Source organism: Lolium rigidum, chromosome 4 (assembly GCF_022539505.1).
Source record: "Lolium rigidum isolate FL_2022 chromosome 4, APGP_CSIRO_Lrig_0.1, whole genome shotgun sequence".
Classification (NCBI taxonomy): domain Eukaryota; kingdom Viridiplantae; phylum Streptophyta; class Magnoliopsida; order Poales; family Poaceae; genus Lolium; species Lolium rigidum.
Genome location: NC_061511.1, coordinates 193377683 through 193395697, shown reverse-complemented (window position 1 = coordinate 193395697; position 18015 = coordinate 193377683). Strand labels below are relative to the sequence as shown.

The 18015-nt window shown below is 45.5% G+C and overlaps 1 protein-coding gene across 1 annotated transcript in view; it reads left to right on the top strand.

Annotated features, from left to right (window-relative positions):
- Positions 1-287: 287 nt before the first annotated feature.
- The window catches only part of LOC124647971 (F-box/FBD/LRR-repeat protein At1g51370-like), a 24630-nt gene continuing 6902 nt past the window's right edge, over positions 288-18015 (top strand). The window contains exon 1 of the mRNA XM_047187808.1: positions 288-512. Coding sequence (XP_047043764.1) covers positions 288-512 — 225 coding nt within the window. The remainder of the gene's footprint in view (positions 513-18015) is intronic.

Below are 18015 nucleotides of genomic sequence, written 5' to 3'. Positions count from 1 at the left end.
TTTTTGGCTCAAGTTCGCCAGATCTCCGTTTCGGATCCACAGTTTAATATATTCGCATTCAAATTCGCAACTGATCCATATCCGCGCCGGAGTAGAAAATATGATATCGGCGAAGTGGAAACTGACCTGGCTGGAAGAACCCCAGGGCGAACTTGCGGCCGGAAGAGACGAGCGTGTGGCCGACAGTGAGCGGCCAGCCCACGGTGAGCGTGTCCACCTCCGTCGTGCGCACGACACCCACGCAGAGCAGCGCGAGAAACATGGCCATCGGAAGCGCGCCGGCTGCCATGTCGTGTTCCCTCTCGATCGCTGCTGTTGCTGTTGATCGCCAGAACCTGTATCTCTTATCCAGTTCTCACCAGCTATTTGTACTTCGTAGTAGCAGCACGCAGCGCAGAGCACCGGAGGTCGTCTACCCTCACCCGACCGGCACCGGCCATGACGCGTCCACCTCACTGATTAGTCAACCACACAAACTGTTCCGGAGGATGAACGAGTCGCGATTCGCGAACGTTTTATCCTGTTGACCGCTGACCGGGGCAGTTCGGGATGGATTTTCTGAACTCATGAAGGCTGCCGCTAGACTTTTCCTTTTTGAAATGACAAATTATTTTAGCCACTGCATCAAAGAGATGCATAAAACCTTGACTTATTTCATTTATTCTAGCTACAAAGACATGTAAAAAAGAAAATCTACAATGATCATACAAAGTTACAAACTGAAGCCGCCAAAAAGGGTGACGGGCGCGAGAGCAGCAACATCTTCTTCTTCTTTTTTTTTGCCACCCTTCGTCAGTGGAGATCTGGCGATGAAGCTGTTCCCACATCTTGGGGCTGCGGATTTAGAGCATCTCCACTCGTCCCCCGAACAGGCCCCCGGCGAGCGTTTTTTCAATCCGGACGGCGAAATTCGGCCCAGTCGCGCCCCCGGTTCCTCGTTTTCGTCCGGATTTGGGCCTAAATCCATCCGGCGATCCCACGACATCCCCGGCCCCCGGGAGCGCTCGGGGACTCCGGACGAAACGAAGCGCGCGAAACGGCGAGGAAACTTCCGCGCGTACGGTGGCCCCGGCTTGTCGGCGAGAGAAGCCGATCGTCGTCCTCATCGCATCGTCTTCCGCGCGGCTCGTAAAAGCCTGCCGCCGGTCTGCATTCGCCGGCCACGCGGCGAGTTAATGTCGTCGTCTTCCGCGCACGCATCGTCTTCCGCGCGCACTAAAGGCTGCCGCCGGTCAGCTCGCCGCGGACGCGTCGCAATCCACGCGGCATTTAATCACCGCGAGGCGTACCCCGTGCTCCACTCTCCGTCCACTCTCCCTCCACTCTCCCTCTACTCCCAAGATGGCGTTCTACGGCGACGACGGCGCAGCCAACAACGGCTTCCCCCGCCGGTCGCTGCACACGTGGGAGGGGCACCTCCTCCACCAGGCGGGGTACCCCTGCCCGCCGGACACGAGGCCTCCCGGAGGCGGCCGGCGGCTAAGTGCGGCGGCGTTCCGATCCCGCCGCCGCCGCGGGGCCATGCCCTCGACGTCGCCATCGAGGAGGCGAGGATGACGATGACCGACGAGGAGCGCGCCGACCCGCGCCACCACCCCGACAACTACACGCGGTGGAACTCCTACTTCCTCCGGCGGTGGGAGCGGGAGGCGCGGCCTACGACGGCCCGCCGCCTCCACCTGCGCGCAACAACGCCGTGGGCCGCCGACGGTGGTGGAGCGCGCCGGGCCGGACACTCGAGGCCGTCCTCGAGCACATCGAGGGCGGCAACTTCCCGGTGCTCACGATGCCCCTCCATCGGCATCGAGGGCATCGGCGAGCCGCCGTCGGGGAAACGTCCGGCAGCCACGGCGCATGGTTGCCGGCTCGTCGTCTTCCGGATCGGCGCCGAGGTCATCCTTGGCGCCGGTGAAGAGGAGGAGGCGACGTCGCCTTCGACGCCGGTGCGCGTCAAGAAGGAGCCGGCGTCTCCGCCGGCGACCGAAGGGCGCGGCGGCGGCGCCCTCGTCATCCGAGAACAGCCTTCCGCGCCGCGGAACGGCCGGAAGAAGAAGACGAAGAAAGAGGCCGCCGCCGCAAGCCGGCTCGCCGAGGAAGAGGCGAAGCGCGCGGAGGACGCCGCGATGGCGGAGGCGATCGCCGGGTCGCTGCACGACATGGAGGAGGAGAAGCGCGCGGACGACGCCACATCGGGCTCGGGCCGGGCGCGGCCCGGGAGCGCCGGGAGGAGGAGCGGCGGCGGCGGCTGCCGGACCCGGCCGCCGCACGCCAACTCGCCGCCCGCGCCACTCCAACCGCCAACGACGACTTCGCGCGGTACCGCCGTCCCGCGACACCTCCATCCGGCGTCGCTGTCCCCGTCGTCGACCTCGAGTCCTCCGACGACGGCCGGTACAAGCCATCCCCGGGGTGGGGAGACGCCGGCCGGGGCAGCGGCAGCCGGGCCGCGCGGCCGAGGCCAACGACGACGGCTCCGACGACGACGGCGACGAGCGACTACACGGTGTTCTACCGCCATTTCGGCATGTAGAGCGCCGTGTTTTAAAATTAGCGTTTGCATTCCCCTAGCCGAATTCGAAATATAGTCGAATTCGGCCTCTATGTATGAACTCCTCCCGTTTTAGTCTAAATATCATTAAATTTAGTCTATATTCACCCGAATTTAGCCGTAGTTTGTCAAGTTTCCGTTTTTAAAATTCGCATCGTCGACTTCGCCTGGGCACGCGGCTGGGAAACTACTACTCCCCACGCCAAATCTTCCTCCAATCCGGACGAAAATTTCGCCGGATTTGGGCGTGGGGAGCGCCAACGAGTGGGGATGCTCTTAGATCTGGCATTCTGGCAGTGTCCCCATCAAGATCACCACGCTCAGGCTCCTTCTTCGCCGTAGACTCGATGGGCGGGGGAGCCTATGGATCTTCCCTCGCTTGTGATCTCACCAGACCTTGAGGAGCAGTTAAGATAAGACAATGCGGTAAGTTTCGCCCCTTCAAGCTGCTTCATGTCCAAGCTCGTGCATGCATTCATGGCGCCCCACCCCCACGTCCGTGCCGGAAGACCTCCTCCGCATTCACTCATCCGGGTCCTCGCGGGGTGCACCCGTTCCTTGATACCTTTGCCTGACGCAAGGGAGACATAGAGGCGGACTCAGTCTCCCACTGAGCTCCCCCGCTTTGCCGTCACTGCCAAGCAGGTGCATTCAAGCGAGCCTAGTGACCACGAGCCAGTGAGTAATTCCGACGATGGCTGGCAGCCAATAAGATCTCCTTATTGGTGGAGAAAACAACGCCCCTTCCACCGTCATTCAAGTAGAAGGTCAAGGCCTGCGTCCCGTACTTTGTCAAGCCTCATGAGCACATCTATCAACGGTGCTTGGAGAAGGGCCACCGTGCAGCGGAGTGCCATGACCCCATCAGGTGCTCTCGATGCCGTAGTGGGCGGCACCGAGCCCGTGACTTCAAGCAAGACCATCCAAGCTCCGACTAGGGCTCCTCTTCCTGCGTCCCTACTCCATCGTGCTCATCTCATCGGCCTTGGCTCCATGGTGCTCGTCTTCATCCTCCTCGGTTGCGAGAACTCCGAGTGCATGGCTCTGCATCGACATCGTCTTCAAGGTACGACTCACCCGCTTCGTCTACTTCCGAGGATGGCATGCTATGCATTGGGGACCCCACCTGCAGCTGGCTTAGGTACACATTGTCAGCCCTAACTCACGGGATATGCTTGTCTACGATGCTCGCACTACAACACACCATGTTTTGGCTGACAGTTAGACACCGTCAACGAATGTAAAAATACCTTCACGGACACGTGATACTGGCGGTTTAGAAATCTGTGGGCTACGTCATGTCACAGATGGCTAGAGTGACAGTTCGGCACGACTGTCATGCATCCATGATAGCCAAGTCCAACCCCTCAGCCCGCCCGACCTGGTTCTTCATGACAGACTAAACCTTCATCGGGGCAGTTCCCATGTTGTCGAACATCTTGTCAGACGTATCAGGCTAATGATTGCATTGTTAGTCCGGCCGCGTGAAAAGCATTTTATCATCTAGCATGACGTCATTTGTGGAGTGTCATGCTACTTCCACGATGCGCCTTCCTAGGTTAATATTTTGCAACCTACTAGGTGGACATGTGTCACTTGCGGTATTTGCCTTGGGGGCCAGTAATATGGAGACACCTGAGTAATCCACATAATGACACATGGCCATTCTGTCATGTCACATTGACCATTGCTCGGACGGTAGGTGTCACGACGATAGGAGTGACAAGTCCAACTATTAGCATTATATCTCCAATGATCCCACATTTTCAGCGGGTGACCCATTTGCAATCTGGCCAAGTTGGCTCGAATACACCTAGGCTGGATTGAGGTGCGGTTCGTCCAAAATCTGGTTCAATCCCTTATAGTTGACGTGGGCTGGTGTAACGGTGTCCCATTCACAACTCATTTCGGTCGTGCAATCGTTAGGCCGCATAGCTAATGCCTAGTACCCTAAAAAAAACTAATTCCTTGTCGACAGGCCGTACTTTAGGTGGCCCAATTGAGATCCACCCAGCCGATTCACACCATATTGTACAACCGCTAATTTATGGGTTTCGGCCCATTAATGACTCAACATTTTAATCAATATGGACCACAAGAGATTTACAGGTAAGGGATCAAGATCTAAATCTCATTCGTTTTGTTGATACACCAAAATTCTTGATGCAACTTCTTCAGTATTTCAACTAGTGGAGATATATTTGCAATCTTGTTGTTGCAATTTCATTCTCGGCCTGGTAAGTAAAAGCGCAAAATAGATCAATCAAATAAGTATGGTAAGAATTAATTTGCACATGTTGTGAAACAACACACCCAACATACATAGGCAGCCATGATGGATGAACTAGCATCTTAATTATTGAGAGAGCACGGGAGGCCTGAGTTGTGCATGATACATGATGACATGAATATATGAATCTTCTTCCATTAGCCGAGATGCCAAAATGCCCTTTTTGTTGTAGCTTATTTAGTATTTTAACTAGTGGAGTAATCTCTGAAGGCTCTTGTTGCGATTGCCGTCCCTGATCAAGTAAGTAAAAACACAACATAGATAAATCCAACAAGCATGATAGCAACTACTAAGGCGGAATCAAACAAACACACCCTATATTGTAAGATACAATATTGTACAAGTTGATCAAGATCTAATTTCTCTTTTTTCCATTGTAGCCTCTATAGTATTCCAAGTGGTAGAGGTATCTTTGCGGGTGTCATGTTACAGTTGTGGTATCTGGACCTGATAAGTAAAATAACAAATAGACAAATAGATAAATGAGTCAAGCATGATAACAATTAATATGGTGCAATCAAACAACACACCATATAGAAGTTGTTGAACTGGCGGTATAGATCAATCAATGAACATGAAGATAATTAATTTGCACTCGCAATCAAACATCACATACACCTTAGATGTTGAGTGAGCAGGGGAGGTTTAAGGTTGCTAGTGACAAAATACATCAATATCTCAATCTCCTTCGATTAGCTGAGATGCATAAATGCATTTTTTGCGACACTTCTTTCGTATTTCAACTAGGGAAGGTATGTTTGAAAGCCTCTTCTTGCAATCGTCGTCACTGGCTTGGTAAGTAAAATCACAACATATAGATAAAACAAGCAAGCATGGTACAAATTACTAAAGCGCAATCAGACAACACAATGAGGAGGAGGCGAAGGCCGGCCTCTCCTAGCTCATGCATATGTGTGGTCACCGGCATGACCAAGGACATGCCACACGCTGGTGATGGGCGTTTAGACAACAACAATAACGTGCAAGGTGACGACGTCCTGGACATGGCCGGATATGAGGAGGAGCTCGCCTAGACCGATTCATGTTGGGTTCCGTTCTAGAAAACAAAAAAAATCCTACGACAGAACGATACAGCCAAGATCTATTATATGGGCATGCAATGTAATGGAGGGGATATGTGTTCATACCCTTGAAGACCAAAAATCCTAAAGTTCATAATGAATGTTTGTCTGTGAAGTTGTATGTAGACGCTGACCTCAAGGTCGTGAAGAAGTCCAACGATGAAGCGCTCGAAGTGTCGCGCCTCCGTGGTTCTACACACGTACGGTGAATAGAAGTCTCCCGGGCTCTAGTCCAGTGGTGCAGTGGAAGAAGAAGATTCGGACCGGTGTTCTAGCAGCACGACGGCGTGTAGTTGGGGGAGAAAACTCCAATCCTACGTACGCTCCAAACTTGGGAGCACGCGTGAAGGAGGGGAGAGTGGAGGGACAGAACTCAATGAGGGGATGAATGAGGAGAGGGGGCCACCAAGGGGCATCCGCCGCCCCTCCCTCCCTCCATGGGCCACCAGACCCCCTAGGGCTAGGGTTTGGGGCGGTCAACCCACCATGGGCCACCGGCCCATCCTTCCCCTAGGGTTTGGCTACCCCCCTCTTATTGGGCTGCCCAATGGTGGCTCAATTAGGGGGTTTCCTATTTTTATTTTTATTTAATTATTTAATTCGTATAACTAAATAATCAACATATATTTGAGTCTCCGAACTATTCATTTACTCCAGAACTTATTTCGATTCCCCTCCGAAACAATTTCTGTGTTCTCTTCCTATTCTCAAACAATACCGAATAAATCTCAAAGTGTGGTACACCCTTAAGTGTGCCACCCTACGGGTTCGAGAATGCTTAGACATGATCGAGACGACTCTCCGATCAATGACCATCAGGGGGTTCTGGAAAACCATAAAGGTCCCTATGCAACCGTGAATTAATTTTATCGTTTGAACCTCAATGTCGAGTCCTATTCATTTTGTAACATGATACCGTTGTTTTTTCCGAGACTGTGATCTTCGGTACCCACTATACCTTTGTTCTATCTCGTTAATGACAAACACAATTCAAATCGTTATCATCATATCATATCCTTTGTGACCTAGTCACATGCTTGCAAGCGGTGTTGATATGATATTACCGAGTGGACCCATTGTCGTATCTATCCATCATAGGACTGTACAAATTCCGCTCTTGACTCATACGCCTCAATCTATCCCATTAGCATACTTGAGTACCACCTTTATGACTACCCTGTTACGGTCTAGCGGTTCATGATATCAAAGCAAACGCAAGTAATAGTGATTAAATATAGTCTCACGGTCTAAGGATTAGGTTACAACATTTCATGATAGTATCGCAATGTTGAACTTTGTGACTTGATCAAATTACAATACCTTATGGGTGTATGTCCATCATGTTCACCAACATGACTCCATTATTAATGACTACTTGGTTCATGATCAAGAAACCTTGATCATCTTATTAATCAATGGACTATATCAATAGTGACGGTGTTTTGTTTACATACCACACGTGCATTAATGTTTCCGCTTAACACCATTATAGCATGGCATAAAACTTATTATGAACAAACACAAATATGATAAAGGATAACATCTTTATTTATTTGCCACTAGGGCACATATCCAACCATTTCGACCACCATGATTCCCACCAACCTGAAGGTCCTCTCTTTCCCCCTTTTCACGCAGTACTATATCCTATATTTTCCCCCACGATTGATTACATATATCTTTAGTTGACAATTCTGTAGGGATTCGTTGCATAGAAAACAAAAAAATTCCTACCGCGAGAACGCAATCCAAGCCAAGATGCAATCTAGAAGACGGGAGCAACGAGGGGATGAACGAGACTCACCCTTGAAGATTTCCAAAGCCTACAAGATGAGGCTCTTGTTGTTGCGGTAGACGATCACTTGCCGCTTTCAAAAGCGCGTAGAAGATCTTGACGGTGCCACAATCGGGCAGCACCTCCGTACTCGGTCACACGTTCGGTGTTGATGAAGACGACGTCCTTCTCGTCGTTCCAGCGGGCAGCAGAAGTAGTAGCTCCTCCTTGAATCCGGCAGCACGACGGCGTGGTTGCGGTGGCGATGGAGATCTCCGGCGGAGCTTCTCTAAGCGTTGCGGGAGAGGGGGAGGAGTGGGGCGGCTAGGGTTTGGGGAGAGGGGTGGCCGGCCTCCTTGGGGTGCGGCCAAGGTGGTGGTGTTGTGGTGGCCGGCCCCTCCCCTTGGCCCCTCATTATATAGGTGGAACCCCCAAGTGTTGGACTACAAGTCTTCGAATAAGACCCCAACCCAAAACCTTCCATGTGTAGGGAAACCTACCCAAGGTGGGATTCCCACCTCAAGTGGGACTCCCACCCTTCCATGAGGTGGGGTGGCCGGCCCCCTTGGTGGAGTCCACTTGGGACTCCACCCCTCTAGGGTTGGCCGGCCATGGGTGGTGGAGTCCCTTCGGGACTCCGCCTTCCAAAGTGATTTCTTCCGGACTTTTCTAGAACCTTCCATAAATGCACCGGATCATTTTCAAACTTATAAAATGACTTACTATATATGAATCTTATTCTTCGGACCATTCCGGAACACCTCGTGATGTCCGGGATCCCATCCGAGACTTCGAACAAAACTTCGAACTCCATTCCATATTCAAGTTCTACTAATACAACATCAAACCTTAAGTGTGTCACCCTACGGTTCATGAACTATGTAGACATGGTTGAGAACTCTCTCCGACCAATAACCAATAGCGGGATCTGGAGATCCATAATGGATCCCACATATTCAACGATGACTTAGTGATCGAATGAATCATACACATACGATACCAATTCCCTTTATCACGCGATATTTTACTTGTCCGAGGTTTGATCATCGGTATCTCTCTATACCTTGTTCAACCTTGTCTCCTGACAAGTACTCTTTACTCGTACCGTGGTATGTGGTCTCTTATGAACTCATTCATATGCTTGCAAGCTAATTAGACGACATTCCACCGAGAGGGCCCAGAGTATATCTATCCATCATTGGGATGGACAAATCCCACTGTTGATCCATATGCCTCAACTCATACTTTCCGGATACTTAATCCCACCTTTATAACCACCCATTTACGCAGTGGCGTTTGATGTAATCAAAGTACCTTTCCGGTATAAGTGATTTACATGATCTCATGGTCGAAAGGACTAGGTAACTATGTATCGAAAGCTTATAGCAAATAACTTAATGACGTGATCTTATGCTACGCTTAATATGGGTGTGTCCATTACATCATTCATATAATGATATAACTTTGTTATTAATAACATCCAATGTTCATGATTATGAAACTCTAATCATCTATTAATCAACAAGCTAGTTAAGAGGCTTACTAGGGACTCATTGTTGTTTACATAACACACATGTATCAATGTTTCGGTTAATACAATTATAGCATGGTATATAAACATTTATCATAAACACAAAGATATATAATAACCACTTTTATTATTGCCTCTTGGGCATATCTCCAACAAATTCAGCCTTATTGCTAGCTTGGAAACCGAACTCTACCAACATGGCGATCTTGTGTTGGTGGGCAAAAACCCTTGAACCAGAATCCTAAAAAAATGAATAAACCCAACGAGCTAGCTATTATTTTGAAGAGATCTATGAAGTGCCAAATAAATTGAAGTTGAAAAGGTGATTCATAAGTATGAATTACTATTAAGGGGCAAAAAAACCCTGCAGCTCATCCAAGACATGAAGCTTAGAAGCAAGTGCCTTTCATATTTCCTTCTCACCTTAAAGTTGTCAACTAAAGATACTAGCTACTTACTCATGTACGGATCTGCCATGAGTTTTTAAATGTTGAATTACTAGAAGGGTACAACATTACTTGAGTATTTAGTTTGCAATGCAAACATGCCGAATTATTTGTATACTATTAAAAGAATCAAATGCCTCAAAAACCTTACACATGGTTCAAGCAAAAGCCATGTGAGAACTTTGTTTGGTTCCACTATCAATTAATATTGCCTAAATAGTGTTGCCATATATTATCTTCCTTGCAACGTGTATAAACACTGGAACACCTACATAATGAACCTTTGCTATCACTTTTCTACTCATTAAGGAAGCCATGTTGTGGATATTTGTTCTTATTAAACTACCATGCATGCATAGAGCAAAGTTATTGCCAAAATCTTTTATCGCTTCTGCAATGCATTTGAGTTGTTTGAGGACAAAAAAAGAGCTAATCTTGGGGGAGCTAGTACATCCTAAATGTATCCACTTTTTCAAGTAATTCTCTCAAAGATTTTCTTCGAAATCTCACAATACTTGAATAAAACTGTTGAATCTGACGCTGTTTTTAGCAACTTCTTTCTGTCTCTTTTCGCATGAAATAAAATCGGAGAAAAATACAACGCAAGTTTTTCACTGGGATAAGGATATTGGGCTTTGGAACATCACGAGAAGAGGCACGAGGCTCGAAAGAGAACAGGTGGTGCAACAAACGGTGGGGCCCGTGCCACCCAGGCCCATTTGGCCCTCGGACTCGTCTCATCTCCTCCTTTTGCGTACCCCTTATATACCCCGAAAACCTATCCTCCCAGGAGTACAGAGCTGTAAAAACATAGCGCCACCACCACCACGATCTTTTTTCAGGGGTCAGATTGGTCCTGCTCTCCATGCCGGAGAGGGGATTTCGACGACATCTTCACCCCCATCGCCATCAACACCGTCTTCATCAACCCTGTGCTCACTCTCCATCGCCATGAGTGAGTAGTTCTCTATAGGCATGTGAGGTGGATGGGGATTGGGTGAGATTAATCATGAAATCATGCATATGTATCGAGATTTGAGGTATTTATCTTGAGGATATTCTTATGTGGTGTTGATACACCTTTGCTAGGCTTAATGCTTGTTGCTAGGGCCTGAGTGACATGATTTCAGTACTGAAGTTCTATCGCCTCATCATATATATGAGTTTGGTATGTATCTGAAAAGTGTATTGCCTATTATTATGTGGAACCTGAGAACCCTAAGGTGACAGTTAGGAAAAACAAGGGGAATATGTGGTAGATTGAGGATATTGTGTGTTTATGGAGTGCTAATGCATTATTCCAGGATATTCGAAAGGGTAGATGATACGTCTCCGACGTATCGATAATTTCTTATGTTCCATGCCACATTATTGATGATATCTACATGTTTTATGCACACTTTATGTCATATTCGTGCATTTTATGGAACTAACCTATTAACAAGATGCCGAAGAGCCGCTGTCGTTGTTTCGCTGTTTTTGGTTTCAGAAATCCTAGTAACGAAATATTCTCGGAATTGGACGAAATCAATGCCCGGGGTCCTATTTTGCCACGAAGCTTCCGGAAGACCGAAGAGGAGTCGAAGTGGGGCCACGAGGCGCCGCCACACTAGGGCGGCGCGGCCCGTGCCCCGGCCGCGCCGACCTAGGGTGTGGGGCCCTCGTGTGGCCCCCCGACCTGCCCTTCCGCCTACTTAAAGCCTCCGTCGCGAAACCCCCGGTACCGAGAGCCACGATACGGAAAACCTTCCGGAGCCGCCGCCGCCGCCAATCCCATCTCGGGGATTCTGGACATCTCCTCCGGCACCCTGCCGGAGAGGGGATTCATCTCCCGGAGGACTCTTCACCGCCATGGTCGCCTCCGGAGTGATGAGTGAGTAGTTCACCCCTGGACTATGGGTCCATAGCAGTAGCTAGATGGTTGTCTTCTCCTCATTGTGCTTCATTGTTGGATCTTGTGAGCTGCCTAACATGATCAAGATCATCTATCTGTAATACTATATGTTGTGTTTGTTGGGATCCGATGGATAGAGAATACTATGTTATGTTAATTATCAAGTTATTACCTATGTGTTGTTTATGATCTTGCATGCTCTCCGTTATTAGTAGAGGCTCTGGCCAAGTTTTTGCTCTTAACTCCAAGAGGGAGTATTTATGCTCGATAGTGGGTTCATGCCTCCATTGATATCTCGGGACGGTGACGGAAAGTTCTAAGGTTGTGGATGTGCTGTTGCCACTAGGGATAAAACATTGATGCTATGTCTAAGGATGTAGTTGTTGATTACATTACGCACCATACTTAATGCAATTGTCCTGTTGCTTTGCAACTTAATACTGGAAGGGGTTCGGATGATAACCTGAAGGTGGACTTTTTAGGCATAGATGCAGCTGGATGGCGGTCTATGTACTTTGTCGTAATGCCCAATTAAATCTCACTGTACTTATCATGACATGTATGTGCATTGTTATGCCCTCTCTATTTGTCAATTGCCCGACTGTAATTTGTTCACCCAACATGCTTTTATCTTATGGGAGAGACACCTCTAGTGAACCGTGGACCCCGGTCCATTCTTTTATACCGAAATACAAATCTGCTGCAATACTTGTTCTTTACTCGTTTTCTTGCAAACAATCATCTTCCACACAATACGGTTAATCCTTTGTTACAGCAAGCCGGTGAGATTGACAACCTCACCGTTTCGTTGGGGCAAAGTACTTTGGTTGTGTTGTGCGGGTTCCACGTTGGCGCCGGAATCTCTCGGTGTTGCGCCGCACTACATCCCGCCACCATCAACCTTCAACGTGCTTCTTGGCTCCTCCTGGTTCGATAAACCTTGGTTTCTTTCTCGAGGGAAAACTTGCTCGCTGTGCGCATCATACCTTCCTCTTGGGGTTCCCAACGAACGTGTGAGTTACACGCCATCAAGCTCTTTTTCTGGCGCCGTTGCCGGGGAGATCAAGACACGCTGCAAGGGGAGTCTCCACTTCCCAATCTCTTTACTTTGTTTTTGTCTTGCTTTATTTTATTTACTACTTTGTTTGCTGCATTATATCAAAACACAAAAAAAATTAGTTGCTAGCTTTACTTTATTTACTGTCTTGTTTGCTATATCAAAAACACAAAAAAAATTAGTTACTTGCATTTACTTTACTTGATTCATCATGTTTCCTTTTAATTTTACCACAAAAGACATACCGGTAGGACGCGGGTCTATAGTTGGGAGAAACAATATAGAAGAATTTTTCAATCATGTTAGTACCGTTGAAGATTTTGAAGATAGACACTTGGTAGAACTTGCTCCTACTTATGAAATTGCTGCTGCTGCTCTAGTTCGCATGTTGGAAACTAAATTTGTTAATCTCAATCCTATAATCCAACACATGTTTCTTACACTCGGTGATATGGAAGAGGGGTAAAAGAAGATTTTGTTTTAGAAACCCTTCTTAGAGAATTTGGTGGTCTAGCAAGAGAGGCTAGAAAGGTCTTTGTTAAATTTAATATGCTTGGTTCTCATACTAATTTTGTTGGTATCCTTGAAAAAATGGACATGGATAGAATAAGGTACACTAATCTTATATTTACTAATTGGAGGCACCATACGAGACACCACGTTAATCCACATCATTAGAATAATTAAGACAATTAGATCTAAAATTAATGGCTAGGATTAGTCAAAAAAGTTATCTTTATAATGTCACATTAGATGTTACATAGACACGTTGTAATTTTAGATCTGATAGCACGTAACATAGGAACCCAATATATCTAGCGGCAGGTGGTTGACATAGTTTCGTGTCACGTACAGCCATCTCAAGAGAAAGTGATTTAATTTTTAATTGCTACAAGGTTAAAGAAATTGAACTAATCGTGCCTCTCTATCTCCTCCATATATGCAACAACTCTCATGGCTACAATTGTGGCAGTCCAGGAAGCCTAAGAATATGCATCGGTCAGATTTATCGAGAATCAAGCGTACAAATATGTAGTCTGAGCATAATACGCCACCTATAAAAGGAAATCCAAACAAACTTCTTGAGCCTTATATGATCGCTGTCCCACGATTCCTCCATTTACTGTCTATGTCAAAATAGAAAACCTTATAAATCGTGAAAGGCGGGTGCAACACCAGCGAGAAACGGATTGGCTCCAATGGTCGCATGTCCAGGTCGCCTTCTCATGCTCGATCTCCCTTCCATAGCTTATGAAAGTCGGTGTTTCCACTCGCCCGTCCCCTCCTCCATAATGTTTCTACGCTTGCGTCCTGGCCGGAATTTGATCTCCGGTTTGATTGCCAGGTCCTACGAGACATCGCTTGCAATATAATTTTTTTTCCTTGCACCAGAAGTGTGACTGCATGCCAGGTGATTATAATACATTAGTTGAATTTATTGCAGCTGGATTGCTGTCCGTGGTCTGTTTGCATCTTTCAATGATTTTGTTCCCTGCAGGAACTGTATGATACGCAGGTCAGATGTGAACTGCAGGCAGCTCAAATTTCCCATTTTTTCGAGAATTTTTTTCCCGTGGTGCACAAACATTAGTTTGATTTTTTTAGATTTTGTTCGTTCTCCTCTAGGAATCCTGGTTCGTTTCTTGATTATCCAATAGACTTTGGCTAAACGACTTTGAAAAAATTATGATCTGATGAGGGTCCATTTGCGTTGTTCCAATCAGTTTCTCTACATCAGGTGAACTGATTGGAGATCTCATTGTGTTATCCGCATGACCTCCACATCGGGTGATTACATTGTCTCCATTTGTGTTTTCAGGGTTATGTCATTTCCTATAGCCTCACGGTCTCATTCTTGATTTCATTGCTTTCTCATCCCTGTAGGATTAACTCGAGCGATGGAGGATTGAGGCGGCAACATCACCAACCATTATTGTCTCCCATCCAAGTTGATGCAGTTCTCCTACTTCCTCCGATTCATATTACATGACACTAATATAGATGTATCTAGACATATTTTAATTGTAGGTATATCCATTTTAATGCAAGTAATATGGATCGGTGCAAGTACTTTTTCGTTGTCCCGGTCCCGCCCCAAGAAGATGTGCTAGCTTGATGATTTTAGGTGATTCCGTTGGCAATCTTCAATTAGTTTCAGTAATTACCGGTTCTTGGATTATCCAATCAATATAGCCACTACGACAGGTTTATGGCAGGGATGGAGAAGTTATTTATTTTTTATTCTTAATCGGTTATTTCCACGGAAACAAGCTGGAGGTGGATGAGAATTTCATCACACGCACATGGTAACAACATCGGATCGATGACCTTTGGAGTTTATTTTCTTATGGTTGGTCAACAGAGGACACATCTCAGATCAATGGTGGTTTTATCTCATCATTGTGTCATAGTTTTACATCTTTGGTAACTCTATTTCGGTATGTTGTCCTACTTGCTAGATGATGGTGTCTTTGATGGTTCCTAAATAATTATCTTCAAAACTTGAAACAATTATAATCAGTTTATTATGTTTTCCTATGTTAAAATATGAACTGTACTTTCAGCTGATTTCCATGTTTGGGCCTGGGGTGCAAGCACGGTCCAGATTAATTATGTAATCACTAACGGACTTAAAGACTGATGGTAACACACCAGTTCAACCTCATTAATATCTTCAGTTTCACGTAAAGGCATGTAGGACCATAATGATTTTGGGGTTTTCATACTGTATCAGAAGATGAAGGTAATAGCTCCTTACATTTGAATTATCTTGGAGGGTGCAAATAAATCTGAAAATTATATGAGCTTTGAGCTTTTTTTTACCTTCTATTTGTCCATGTCAAGGGCGATGCACCTGCCTCTCCAGAAATAAACACTGGAATCGACGCGAAAACAAATTCAATCTCTTGAGGTCATCTGTCCCGTGTTGATCAGTGCGCATGGTTTTGTAGAGGCGTCATCTCCATGTGGTATTTGTTTTAGGGAGAGATAATTGTTGAATCAATAATAACAAGGCATGGCCATCAACCGTGAAAGATAGTCAATCTTTTCATCCTAACGGAAAATGCATAGCAAGTGCATGTGTGGTATGTACCACGCGTGCTGATATTAATCTGTATTGATTATTATTCATGCTGCTTTAATTGGTTCTTAATTTTCTCTTTGAGAACATCTTAAGTATTATTTGAATTTGTACGGTACATGTATACTTCAGAAGTTAATGTAGACAGTGAAATTGTTGTTCTACTATAGGAGTTGGTGAAAAATTAACAACAAAAGACGTCAAAGTTAACAATGAAGTCATTTGATCAGTGTTGACACATCTGATTGATGTATTATTTTACTGATAATTTTATTGTTCCGTATGTATGTTCATGAAACAACACGTATTATTATATATATGTAAGTGATTCTCAGTGCAGCGATCAAGGAGAAATAGTCGTAATTGCATCCGAATCCATACAAATATTTATTTTAATTTCTATAGAAAGAATTGAGGTGATATTAATTCATGAGTTGGTGAGTGTTAATGGGCAAAGGTAAATCATGACGACTGAATTAGTGAACGGTTAATAGTAGTTGGAGTAGAATGTTGGACGCTAATTTTAGGGATTTTCAATTTAAAATACGGATTGCTACTTGGACCATGTATACTCACATATCGTCTACTTGATACATCTACCTTTTTAGGATAATGTCAAATTATACTAAACTAAAAGAGTTCTTTACACGGACACCGAATAAATCAAGGAAGTCACTAACAACACATATGTACCAACTAAATATATATTAATAAAAACATTCAAAACATTAGGATGGAGCAACACCATAAAATTATCTAGCCCGTGCAGCGCACGGGTTGACGACTAGTAATATTAATGATGGTGGGGAGATCAAAGCACCAATACCATGTAAACTCCTAGCTATGAATGATGCACTAGAAAATAACTATGCTTGGCTTGTTCCTGAAAATTTGTTTGATGAGAGTAGCAAGCCCAAGACTAATGAAAAGGGAGCCGCTGAAACTTATGTATCCAATATACTATGCATGGTTGAGAAAACTCCAAACCCCGCTGTAGATGCACCACCCTTTGACAATACTTGATACACACTTTCTGCGCCTAGCTGAAAGGCGTTAAAGAAAAGCGCTTATGGGAGACAACCCATGTTTTTTACTACAGTATTTTTGTTTTATATTTGAGTCTTGGAAGTTGTTTACTACTGTAGCAACCTCTCCTTATCTTAGTTTTGAGTTTTGTTGTGCCAAGTAAAGTCTTTGATAGTAAAGTAAATACTAGATTTGGATTACTGCGCAGAAACAGATTTCTTTGCTGTCACGAATCTGGGTCTAATTCTCTGTAGGTAACTCAGAAAATTATGCCAATTTACGTGAGTGATCCTCAGATATGTACGCAACTTTCATTCAATTTGGGCATTTTCATTTGAGCAAGTCTGGTGCCTCAATTAAATCCATCTTTACGGACTATTCTGTTTTGATAGATTCTGCCTTTTATTTCGCATTGCCTCTTTTGCTATGTTGGATGTATTTCTTTAATCCATTAATGTCCAGTAGCTTTATGCAATGTCCAGAAGTGTTAAGAATTATTGTGTCACCTCTGAACATGTTAATTTTTATTGTGCACTAACCCTCTAATGAGTTGTTTCGAGTTTGGTGTGGAGGAAGTTTTCAAGGATCAAGAGAGGAGTATGATACAATATGATCAAGGAGAGTGAAAGCTCTAAGCTTGGGGATGCCCCGGTGGTTCACCCCTGCATATTCTAAAAAGACTCAAGCGTCTAAGCTTGGGGATGCCCAAGGCATCCCCTTCTTCATCGACAACATTATCAGGTTCCTCCCCTGAAACTATATTTTTATTCCGTCACAACTTATGCACTTTGCTTGGAGCGTCGGTTTGTTTTTGTTTTTGTTTTTGTTTGAATAAATGGATCCTAGCATTCACTGTATGGGAGAGAGACACGCTCCGCTGTAGCATATGGACAAGTATGTCCTTAGGCTCTACTCATAGTATTCATGGCGAAGTTTCTTCTTCGTTAAATTGTTATATGGTTGGAATTGGAAAATGCTACATGTAGTAATTCTAAAATGTCTTGGATAATTTGATACTTGGCAATTGTTGTGCTCATGTTTAAGCTCTTGCATCATATACTTTGCACCCATTAATGAAGAAACATTTAGAGCTTGCTAATTTGGTTTGCATATTTGGTTTCTCTAGAGTCAAGATAATATCTAGTATTGAGTTTTGAACAACAAGGAAGACGGTGTAGAGTCTTATAATGTTTACAATATGTCTTTTATGTGAGTTTTGCTGCACCGTTCATCCTTGTGTTTGTTTCAAATAACCTTGCTATCCTAAACCATGTATCGAGAGGGA